Source organism: Hypomesus nipponensis, chromosome 3 (assembly GCF_054491055.1).
Source record: "Hypomesus nipponensis isolate SF chromosome 3, ASM5449105v1, whole genome shotgun sequence".
Classification (NCBI taxonomy): domain Eukaryota; kingdom Metazoa; phylum Chordata; class Actinopteri; order Osmeriformes; family Osmeridae; genus Hypomesus; species Hypomesus nipponensis.
Window position 1 is genome coordinate 5,975,720 of NC_140363.1, and position 12,276 is coordinate 5,987,995.

The following is a 12,276-nucleotide window of genomic DNA, read 5'->3' on the forward strand; positions in this document are numbered from 1 at the left end:
TCTTCCGCTGTCGCTCAAATAGTTGTTCTACTCGTGGATTAGTGCGAGGACCTTGTGGAAACTTCAACGTGGCGTCTCCACATTGTATATTTCCTGTTCCGGAGAATGTCACGAGTAACTGACACTTTCTGTATTGTATAACAAGACATTATAAGTAAAGTAAGTCAAGCGCCACACTCTACCGACGAAATATAATATGCGAGAACGCCCCGGTTTCTGAAGGGTAAGCAGTTACGTTGTATTGGGCCAAAACCTTGGTAGTACTATTAACTGACAGCGTCGCATTTTCACTGTTTACTATCGTTATACTTTTTTGGGAGGGGGGGCTTGAAATACCCACTACTGGATCTGCTCTGATTATTCTGCAATGGATACAAGTACTTCATAAACACAATCAGACCCACCACACGACGATTTATGATAGACTTGGCGCCCCCTAATGGAAAGTAGGTACATTTCATATACAGAAGCACAAATTCAGTGAGCATAGCAACACAATCCTCTGACACCAAGGTGAGAAAGTGTTAATGGTGCTTTAAGAATCACAAGGGAAAACACCACAAACCAACAATCTTCATGGTTATTTATTTGGTCCTGTATTTAGCTGCAACACAAACCAGTGTACAGCAGCTCAATCTCACACTACAATCTCAAATCATCACAGTTGAATTGGTAGAAGAAACTTAACAAAATGCTGGTGCAAAATCATAAAACATCCTCCAAAATTGAAGTGAAAAAACCACATCCTTAAATCTCTCGGAAGCTATGATATAAAACAAAAATAAGGCATTGTGTGTCATGGTATTTTAGCCTGAGGCTAACACATCAAGTTAATTATGAACAAGGGTTGTAATCTACAACTCTGTCGTCAAAGACAATCCACTGTCTTTCTACAACACCCAAACTTGAGAAAGGTTGCTTATTTTGTATGGTGTTGAAACAGGTTGGGCCATGACAAGGCCTCCAGCGACAGCTTGCACACAAAAGAAACCACATGCAAGCAGACAGGCACAGAAGTTCAGACATTCAGAGTACCGCTTGGGAAAGGAGGGAGGAGGAGGTCCTCTGAGGTCCTACAGCAGACTGGGCTGCTGCTGCTGTGGAGGAGGAGCTTCTGATGCTCTGGACAACTCAGTTAACTGGAGGGTCTCTGGTCTTCACACTCCCGTCCTCCATCCCAAAGTACACCCTCTCAGCCATGCCCACAAAGAGCCCTGTCTCCACCACACCTGAGGGAGGGAGGGAGGGAGGCAGGGAGGCAGGGAGGCAGGGAGGCAGGGAGGCAGGGAGGGAGGGAGGGAGGGAGGGAGGGAGGGAGGGAGGGAGGGAGGGAGGGAGGGAGGGAGGGAGGGAGGGAGGGAGGGAGGGAGGGAGGGAGGGAGGGAGGGAGGGAGGGAGGGAGGGAGGGAGGGAGGGAGGGAGGGAGGGAGGGAGGGAGGCAGGGAGGCAGGGAGGGAGGGAGGGAGGGAGGGCATAGCAAGTGATCAGCGAGGAGAATGAAAGAGCAGATCCTGATCCTCTTACAGCGGGTCACGCAGGAAACAGCCCGTCTGACCCCTGACCTCACCTGGGATCATCTTGATGGCCGTATTGACCTCCTTCCAGTTCTGGGCGTGCTCAAACTTCCAGTCCAGGATGAAGTTGCTGTTGTCTGTCACCACAGGGCCCTGGGACAGAACACAGAACCCTGCTGAGAACCCGCTCAGCCCCGTATCCAGTAACCCAGTTCTAGTCAGGTCCAACTGCAATGGTCAACCAGAGCTCTGGGATATACATAATGTTACCCTGTGCTACACACATATGTAGCACAGGGTAAGATTTGGTGTGCTTTCCCTCCCTCCCTCCCTCCCCTGAACTTTATAGTTACAGTGTGTTCCTGACAGACTGTAGAAAACACCAAGAGTTCCAAGGACAAGCAACAGCAAACAATACACACACCCAGCCATGGACAGGAGCAGAAACCAGGCAGGGAGGGAGGAACAGGGAGAGAGAAAACGAGGGAGAGAGAGAAAGAAAAAGAGAAAGAGAGAGGGGAGAAAAAGAGCTCACGGCCTTGCTGACGGCCATCCTCAGGACGGCCTCCCCTCCGAAGCGCTGAGCAATGGTCCTGGACACGGGGACATAGGCTACAGGCAGCACCTCAATGGGGACGCCTTTCTTCCACTGCTGACCCAGACACCTGGAGTCCTTCCTGGCACACACACAGGGAGACATGCAGAGACACAAACGCACAAGCATAGACACAGAGAGAGAGAGACACACACATGCAGAGAGAAACACATGCATGGAAACACACACACACACACAAGGAGAGAGACACACGTTAACCTCACATTCCAAGCCTCATCTAGTTAATGTCTTAGTATTTAAACCCTCTGTCAAATACACACACACACACACACACCTGTAGTCAGCGATGACAATGAAATGTTTAGCACATCCTGCCACTATCTTCTCCTGCGCCAGACAGCCCCTATTATGAAGAGAGGAAGGAGTGTAAGAAGGAAAGATGGAGAGAGGAGTGTGAGGAGAGGTGTGAGGAGGAGAGGAGTGTGAGAGACTGCTGTGTTGTTCTGGGATTTGGAAGGCAGACAGGGCGACCACACCTACCCTCCTCCTTTAATCAGGGTGAGGGCAGAGTCCACTTCATCTGCCCCGTCAATTGCTACATCCAGCTGGGGGGGGGGGGGGAGAGAGAGAGAGGAGGAACAGGGAGAGGGATGGAGGAGGAGGGGGATGGGCAAGGTGAAGAGGAGGGGAGTGAAACAGAGACAACTTATCAGGCCAGCACACAACGGACCACCAGATACTGCTGACGCACATCAACATGTCGAATAGATAGTAGAGTGCATAGTCTACAGCAGATAGCAGTAGTAGACAGCAGACAACAGTGGGTGGTGGTGTGTAGTAGACAGTATAGATGGTGTATAGTAGACAGTATGGATAGAGTGTAGTAGACAGTATGGATAGAGTGTAGTAGACAGTATGGAGGATGGGGCTCCAGTACCTCTGGGTGGCGGTCCAGGTCTGAGAGAGGGAGGCCATGCTGCAGGATGAGCTGACGAGCCTAGGAGGAGATCCACACAGCCTTACTGACAGACACAGCCTTACTGACAGACACAGCCTTACTGACAGACACAGCCTTACTGACACACACAGCCTTACTGACACACAGCCTTACTGACACACACAGCCTTACTGACAGACACAGCCTTACTGACACACAGCCTTACTGACACACACAGCCTTACTGACACACACAGCCTTACTGACACACACAGCCTTACTGACAGACACAGCCTTACTGACACACAGCCTTACCGACACACACAGCCTTACTGACACACACAGCCTTACTGACACACAGCCTTACTGACAGACACAGCCTTACTGACACACAGCCTTACTGACACACACAGCCTGACTGATACACACAGCCTTACTGACACACACAGCCTTACTGACACACACACAAAACAAAGATAGAACCCTAACCCTCTAATGATAAAACCCTAACCTCTAGTGATAGAACCCTCACCTCTAGTAATAGAACCCTCCCCTTTAGTGATAGAACCCTCCCATTTAATGATAGAACCCTCACCTCTAGTGACAGAACCCTAACCCTGGAGTGATTAACTCACCTGGAAGGAAGTGGGGACACACACAATGTTGAGTTTCTCCTGACGAACTCTTTCCGCTGAAACAACGTTGCAACATCATACTTAACATTATAACGTCTCCATCCAGAACATACTTCACATATGAACATCCCCATCCAGATGATTGTCACAGAACATCGCATCATATCCTCCTTATCACACTTGAACACGTGATTTGATATAAATTAATTATTCCTGAAGATAAATTCAGAAATCATCCACACACTTCAGAAAACACGATGATCTGTAGTTTGTACATGGACATATGTATCCCCACAAAGAAGCCTGAGCAGTCCTCACCTAATCTGTCCACTGCATAGACGATGGTGGATCCACTGCCCACTCCCAATACCTGGTTGTTCTAAATGTGGAAAGAGAACGTAAATTTGAAAATGTCCAACCATAGAAAACAAAACACACAAATTCACAGCTCTGTAGTTACATTTACAAGTACAGTAAAAATTCAAGGGTCAGCCGTGCATAGTTGTAACATTATTTCGCTAGTTGACGTATGATTACAGTGCAAAATAACAAGGCACCGTCGGATCTGCTACCATGCACGGTGTGACAATAACATTTGTGATAAGAACGGACAAATTCCCAGTTATCCCAAGAAGTGATATGCACCAGGTTTTAATGACAATGAAAGATACTTGATTACAACAGATGCTACTTCCTGAAAACGTTGGTTGCTTGACAGCTTGCAAAATAATTATCTGGTCATCAGGTTCATGCAATTCACAATAAACTATTTTAGTCTTGAAAAGGAGACCTCTTAAATCACTTACGTAACGTTCAAACCACATTACAGTAGTAGCTAGGTGATGGCAGAGTTAGAAAGGTTGAGTAAGGTTAACTTAGCGAGCTACACTACAACTTATCCGTAAGTGACAACGGATAAGAACTCCACTGCGCTAAGTCGTAAACTGTAGAGTCCTTATTCATCAGCATTTCGATATACATACTTTTATTTTGTATTATACCAGTTTTGCTCTGTAGCACGAAGTCATTTCGGAGATGCTGGACGTTCCTAATTATCGTTAGTTAGCAAGCTAGCTAGCTAGCGCTCCCGTTCTGCTGCCTTGCAGATTATTAGCTATCTGAGAAACCCATTTCACAAACATTAGCTACATACCGATGGCCGCAGAGTACATGCACCTAGTCATTAAGCTATACCCTCATGTTTCTCACCTGCACATGGTTGTCCACCGCGGCGTACCCAGCCAGTTTCTTAGCCTCTTCTGCCATGACCACCGAGTCACTGAGCCCCGTCAACAATCGCACGTGCTTCACAGCCTCTAGATTCTGGGCATACTTCCTCCCCGAAGAGGCGGAAAACAGCCCAGCAGTGTGGGTGTGACCAGAGCCGACCCACCTCTGCAATCGTAACAAGGACATGAGAAGGTCCGCAGCCTCCCAATGCCATTTACTTTACAGATGAGTGTTGATAAACATGGCGAGTTCGTAGTTGTGTTCCTGCTAGCAGTTAACTAAACTATATACCGAGAACAGTCAGCGTCGTAATCTGCACATGATTTGGATATCTGCGAATGAGTTGGGTGCGCATTAGAGCTATGTTCAGAACAATTTCTAAACAAGTACAGCGTTGACGGTTTAAAATCTCAACAGAAGTTCAAGGGACCACCGTGGTAATCATCACTATTACTCTTTATTTGGCAAACAGCTTAAGATCTCTTTTTCAGTGTACAGTATATACCATAGTAAACGAACACATTCTGTTTGATAAACGTTTATCATATTTTAACATTTTACAGCTTACAAATATAGCTGATCTTTTTGACAAAATTACAGATCTGTTTCACACCTACATTATTCTATATATGCTATATAAAAATCCACAAATTATACATTCATGATTAGAAAAAGTATATAATAGTAAAACACCACAGTAAGTAACCTCAACAAATCAAATTGGGAGGTGGGAGTTGTAAGGTTTCACTAACAGATACAAATCTTGACTCAATCTGCGGGAGTTGACTGCAATTAAAATGAGGAGCCTTAAAGATTTCAAGGAACAACAACAACAGCCTACTGCCATACAAGAATAATATAGTAGCCTACTGGCTCAGATCTGGTACAAAGTTAGAAACGAATACCTTGTCATGGACCGTGTGTATAATCGAGAAAACTAAAGTTTGAATGGCAAACTGTAGGCCTACATATTATTTACGTAGCCTAATACATATATCTCTCACCAGCGCTGTGTTAAGGATTAGTCAGGGGATTATGGAAATGTGTTCAGCTCTTTCCTGAAGCCTACTATCTTGGGTGCCTAATGAGCCATTTACTTATACTTAAATTGACTTGAAACTGAGATCTTTGTTACATCATTAAAACACAGTCAACTGCCTGGGAAGCTGCCATTCTTCAGGGAACTATAACCACAGTAATAAAACATGTTATTCTCCCTTACATGCTCAAATGAATGATCGCTAAGAATGGAATTGAACTTGTACCATTGGTATGAACTCGCTTATAGTGTCATCCTGCCACCTGCAGTGGGACAGTCTGAGACTGGGACAGCAGACTGAGACAGCCTGAGACTGAGACAGCCTGAGACTGAGACAGCCTGAGACTGAGACAGCCTGAGACTGAGACAGCCTGAGACTGAGACAGCCTGAGACTGAGACAGCCTGAGACTGGGACAGCCTGAGACTGAGACAGCCTGAGACTGGGACAGCCTGAGACTGGGACAGCAGACTGAGACAGCCTGAGACTGGGACAGCAGACTGAGACAGCCTGAGACTGGGACAGCCTGAGACTGAGACAGCCTGAGACAGCCTGAGACTGAGACAGCCTGAGACTGAGACGGCCTGAGACTGAGACGGCCTGAGACTGAGACGGCCTGAGACTGAGACGGCCTGAGACTGGGACGGCCTGAGACTGGGACGGCCTGAGACTGGGACGGCCTGAGACTGGGACGGCCTGAGACTGGGACGGCCTGAGACTGGGACGGCCTGAGACTGGGACGGCCTGAGACTGAGACAGCCTGAGACTGAGACAGCCTGAGACTGGGACAGCCTGAGACTGAGACAGCCTGAGACTGGGACAGCCTGAGACTGGGACGGCCTGAGACTGGGACGGCCTGAGACTGAGACAGCCTGAGACTGAGACAGCCTGAGACTGGGACAGCAGACTGAGACAGCCTGAGACTGGGACAGCAGACTGAGACAGCCTGAGACTGGGACAGCCTGAGACTGAGACAGCCTGAGACTGAGACAGCCTGAGACTGAGACAGCCTGAGACTGAGACGGCCTGAGACTGAGACAGCCTGAGACTGAGACAGCCTGAGACTGAGACAGCCTGAGACTGAGACAGCCTGAGACTGGGACAGCCTGAGACTGGGACAGCCTGAGACTGGGACAGCCTGAGACTGAGACAGCCTGAGACTGAGACAGCCGCGGTTGGGATTGGATGCATTTGGGATGCATTTAGACTAACAGTATTGCTGGATTCACGATCATGGTAGGACAGTGTCGTGAGTGAATTGTCTCTTGCAGGACTTGCAGCATTATAAACTTCTCGTTTGTACATGCCTTGTTAGGATAACATGTCATCACTAGATGTCACTACGATGGCTGTATATCAAAAATCCAGTTCTTTAGCAAACAAGAGTGCAAGTGTATATAGAATAGAAAACTTTTTTTTTTTTACTAAGATAACTTCTCATGACATCTGGATTATATGACGAGTTTTGCAAGCACTAATCTGATCATAAACAGGTTTACTTAAAACAGGGCTAAAACAGACACGCACAACTTTTGTGTTTGAACGACCAAACAAGCTTCACCAGGAGGTCTGAGCCCGAACCTTGATATGGTTGGAAGGATTAAGTAAACACTAACACAAAGCCCTATGTAAGAAAGATATTCAGACAGACACAGATCAAGTTGGGAAACCAAATGAGAGAAAATATTATATTATTAATAAACAATAGTATAATTATTTCCAAATTAACAAAGAAAGTAAAAACGTTATTGTTGATTTTATATGCCCCTTTCATCTTAAGGACAAACACATTATGAGAAATAAATATATTTAAATTGCTAAAATATTTGTGTAAATTGGCATAATATACATTATTTAACTAGATCAAATTTGGTCTGACATATTTACTTATAGTTCAGAGGAATGTATTATGCATTAGATGATTGGGGTGATTGCTTATCCTCCACCATAATGTGAGGCTTGGTTTGAGAAAGAGAGCGAGAGAAAGAAAGGAGGGGAAAAATAACACTGTATTATCTTCTCATGGTGAATGTTGCTACCTCCCAAAATCAACAGGAATCGAATAGAAATGAAAGCCTTCTTGCCAGTCATGGCAACACTAACGTCTGAAGGGACCTGAACATCGCCAGATGAAGACCACAACGCTGCGTGAGCGCCAGGGAGCCAGAAACCACTCTGGCTGCTCCGCAGTCTTCTGCTAGTCTCCTCTGCCTCCTCTCCTTCTCTCTTCAACTCCTTCTTCCTCCTCTGCTCCACCTCTCCTCTCCGCTCCCCCCCCTCCTCTTCCTGTCTTCAGTGCTGCACCACCATGGATGTTCTATTCTATTACAAAATTAAACAGTCTCTATTTACCTGCATTTAAAAATACAAATCCCAGGTGCCTGTTCCCCAAAGTCTCTATCTGGCTACATGTGTTGGGCATCCATGATATCCAGGTATTTGGCCTGAATGATGTGAGGAAGCACACAGTTCCTGTGGAGAAAAACGAGACAAGACTGTTAGCTGCAGGAGGTTAATTCGCAGAGGCCTGTACTACCCCGCAGGTGAGATTAGAGGCCTGTACTAGCCTTCGGGATTTGGGGTTAGTGAGGAAACTTCAGGTGTAACCCTTGGGTTTTGGTGTCACGACGGTGGTTCACTTGTTACATCACCATGGTAACTTCTGCTTCTCGGGAGCAAATTATGTTCAAGATAACAGATCAACACGTATGAAAGCACCGCTTACTGAACAATCGATTCTGTTAGAAAATTGCATCGTCGTTTCTAGAAGGTCCTGTGACCTGGGTGCTCACTTTCTGGAGTGGGTCTCTTAGGAAGATTAGTTTTTAGAGTCCGACAACACCCTTTGGGCTTCCTCTGGCGAGAATCTAGCCTATATGAAAGATATAGATTCTCAGCGGAGGAAATCAGTGACAGCTTCTTGAGCCTTATAAGCTCATAACCTTATAAGATTGCCAAGTAAGCTTACTTTCAGGGTTGAACTATGTTTGATATTTGTTCTTTATTCGCTCCCAAGACCGTTTAACACAGCCAGGGCTGCAGTTAGAAGAATGAGGCAAAAATGGTCCTACACACCATAAGAATACATGAGGGCAATACACAATTGAAATGACTGTCAGTTGTACTCCTGCATTAATGATGGTGCAGTGATATTGATAAGCCCACTCATTTATGCATTCCCACAATCGGCAAGTTTCCGCCAGATTTTCTTTCCTGCCTGTGGGAGCAGCAATTGTGTTGATTTCAGCTTTGATTATATATTTTTCGTTCTTCTTATTTGTTTATTATTATAGTTTTCTCATCTTGTATAAAATATGCAATGTTTGAGATTGGTCATATGGAGCAAACATTGCCCCTTTCACGTGAACGCGCTCATAGCTAGACTGGGAAAACGTGTGTTGAGTAACGAGTTGATAACCACCGTGGTGACACCTCTGATGTCTGATTGTGGGAGTCAGGCTTAGTGTAGCCAGCTAACAAAGAGTTATCCTGGGTTTGTTGAACGTGCTCCATGGTATAGGTCTGTAAGGATATAGAGCCTGTAAGGATCCAGTGGGCCCCCAGTACCTGATGGGAATGAGCAGGGCCATGAGCACAGGGAAGATCATCTTGGTGTAGGGCAGTGGGTACATGCCAAACGCACACAGCACCAGCAGCTGCACCATCTGCAGGAAGGTGAAGTAGTGGATCTTTCTCTGGGGGACCTTGCGGATGTAGTGGGTGGGGGGGTAGGAGGTCTGGTGGGGGGGAGAGAGAGAAGCTGAAGAGAACACTCATATACACAATGACTTGTGGTCAGTTGTGGTGTGGTGTGGTCAGTTGTAGTGTGGTGTGTTGTGGTCAGGTGTGTTGTGGTCAGGTGTGGTGTGGTCAGGTGTGGTGTGGTCAGGTGTAGTGTGTGTGTTGTGGTCAGGTGTGGTGTGGTCAGGTGTGGTGTGTTGTGGTCAGGTGTGGTGTGGTCAGGTGTGGTGTGTTGTGGTCAGGTGTGGTGTGGTCAGGTGTAGTGTGGTGTGTTGTGGTCAGGTGTGGTGTGGTGTGGTCAGGTGTGGTGTGGTCAGGTGTGTTGTGGTCAGGTGTGGTGTGGTGTGGTCAGGTGTGGTGTGGTCAGGTGTGTTGTGGTCAGGTGTGGTGTGGTCAGGTGTGGTGTGGTGTGGTCAGGTGTGGTGTGGTGTGGTCAGGTGTGGTGTGGTCAGGTGTGGTGTGGTGTGGTCAGGTCAGGTGTGGTGTGGTCAGGTGTGTTGTGGTCAGGTGTGGTGTGGTGTGGTCAGGTGTGGTGTGGTCAGGTGTGGTGTGGTCAGGTGTGTTGTGGTCAGGTGTGGTGTGGTCAGGTGTGGTGTGGTCAGGTGTGGTGTGGTGTGGTCAGGTGTGGTGTGGTGTGGTCAGGTGTGGTGTGGTCAGGTGTGGTGTGGTCAGGTGTGGTGTGGTGTGGTCAGGTGTGGTGTGGTGTGGTCAGGTGTGGTGTGGTGTAGTCAGGTGTGTTGTGGTCAGGTGTGGTGTGGTCAGGTGTGGTGTGGTGTGTTGTGGTCAGGTGTGGTGTGGTCAGGTGTAGTGTGGTCAGGTGTGGTGTGGTCAGGTGTGGTGTGGTCAGGTGTGGTGTGGTCAGGTGTGGTGTGGTCAGGTGTGGTGTGGTGTGTTGTGGTCAGGTGTGGTGTGTTGTGGTCAGGTGTGGTGTGGTGTGTTGTGGTCAGGTGTGGTGTGGTGTGGTCAGGTGTGGTGTGGTGTGGTCAGGTGTGGTGTGGTCAGGTGTGGTGTGGTCAGGTGTGGTGTGGTGTGGTCAGGTGTGGTGTGGTCAGGTGTGGTGTGGTCAGGTGTGGTGTGGTCAGGTGTGGTGTGGTCAGGTGTGGTCAGGTGTGGTGTGGTCAGGTGTGGTGTGGTCAGGTGTGGTGTGGTGTGGTCAGGTGTGTTGTGGTCAGGTGTGGTGTGGTGTGGTCAGGTGTGTTGTGGTCAGGTGTGGTGTGGTGTGGTGTGGTATGGTCAGGTGTGGTGTGGTGTAGTCAGGTGTGTTGTGGTCAGGTGTGGTGTGGTCAGGTGTGGTGTGGTCAGGTGTGGTGTGGTGTGGTCAGGTGTGGTGTGTTGCGGTCAGGTGTGGTGTGGTGTGGTCAGGTGTGGTGTGGTCAGGTGCTTTCTCCCCCCCACCTGTTCCTTCAACAGGAGAGCCATGCGGTCACACATCTGGTTCCCATCGATGGACGTGAGGGCGATGTAGAGGAAGAGGCCATACAGCACCGGCTTGGGGATCCACTGCAGCGGCACGGGAAGCAGGAACACTGACACCCCGATGAAGATGTTGGCCGCCAGCGACGTCAGCCTGGTCTCCTTCACCTGGACGATGCTGTGGAGGCACGGTGGTGAGGGGGGACACACTCAGGGACACACGCTACACAGCCATCCAGCCTGTCATCTGTCCATCCATCCATCCATCGCTACATTTATATCCATCCATCCAGGTTTGTTGTTGCTCTGCAAGAGGAGGAGGAGAGACACAGACAGGAGGAGGAGGAGAGAGAGGATAGTGACAGAGGAGCAGACAAGCAGGAGAGAGAGAGAGACAGAGAGACAGAGACAGAGAGAGAGCGAGAGGAGCAGACAAGCAGGAGAGATACAGAGAGAGACAGAAAAGAGAGTGAGAAACAGAGAGAGAGAGACAGAGAGCGGAGCAGACAAGCAGGAGAGAGACAGAGGGAGGAGCAGACAAGCAGGAGAGAGACAGAGAGACAGAGAGAGGAGCAGACAAGCAAGAGAGAGACAGAGGGAGGAGCAGACAAGCAGGAGAGAGACAGAGAGAGGAGCAGACAAGCAGGAGAGAGACAGAGGGAGGAGCAGACAAGCAGGAGAGAGACAGAGAGACAGAGGGAGGAGCAGACAAGCAGGAGAGAGACAGAGAGACAGAGGGAGGAGCAGACAAGCAGGAGAGAGACAGAGAGAGGAGCAGACAAGCAGGAAAGAGACAGAGAGACAGAGGGAGGAGCAGACAAGCAGGAGAGAGACAGAGGGAGGAGCAGACAAGCAGGAGAGAGACAGAGAGACAGAGAGAGGAGCCGACAAGCAGGAGAGAGACAGAGAGACAGAGGGAGGAGCAGACAAGCAGGAGAGAGACAGAGGGAGGAGCAGACAAGCAGGAGAGAGACAGAGGGAGGAGCAGACAAGCAGGAGAGAGACAGAGAGACAGAGAGAGGAGCAGACAAGCAGGAGAGAGACAGAGAGACAGAGGGAGGAGCAGACAAGCAGGAGAGAGACAGAGGGAGGAGCAGACAAGCAGGAGAGAGACAGAGAGACAGAGAGAGGAGCAGACAAGCAGGAGAGAGACAGAGAGACAGAGAGAGGAGCAGACAAGCAGGAGAGAGACAGAGGGAGGAGCAGAAGTGTA

General features: G+C 48.6%; 2 protein-coding genes across 3 annotated transcripts in view; both read right to left on the reverse strand.

Moving 5' to 3' along the window:
• Window positions 1–568: 568 nt before the first annotated feature.
• On the reverse strand, window positions 569–5,208 carry rpia (ribose 5-phosphate isomerase A (ribose 5-phosphate epimerase)). The gene is made up of 9 exons (XM_084673619.1): window positions 4,851–5,208; window positions 3,960–4,020; window positions 3,642–3,697; window positions 3,008–3,067; window positions 2,611–2,675; window positions 2,405–2,473; window positions 2,050–2,191; window positions 1,568–1,667; window positions 569–1,229 (listed from the first exon to the last, which is right to left on the reverse strand). The coding sequence occupies exons 1-9, from the start codon at window positions 5,055–5,057 to the stop codon at window positions 1,132–1,134; spliced, it is 858 nt and encodes a 285-aa protein (XP_084529745.1). The 5' UTR covers window positions 5,058–5,208; the 3' UTR covers window positions 569–1,131.
• A 1,207-nt stretch (window positions 5,209–6,415) lies between these two features.
• slc4a11 (solute carrier family 4 member 11) overlaps window positions 6,416–12,276 on the reverse strand; it is a 41,871-nt gene continuing 36,010 nt past the window's right edge. For both annotated transcript variants that reach the window (XM_084673596.1, XM_084673605.1), the window contains exons 18-20: window positions 11,046–11,241; window positions 9,477–9,646; window positions 6,416–8,381 (exon numbers count right to left, since the gene is read on the reverse strand). In XM_084673596.1, the coding sequence (XP_084529722.1) occupies window positions 8,315–8,381; window positions 9,477–9,646; window positions 11,046–11,241 (433 nt within the window). In that variant the 3' untranslated portion in view covers window positions 6,416–8,314. The remainder of the gene's footprint in view (window positions 8,382–9,476; window positions 9,647–11,045; window positions 11,242–12,276) is intronic.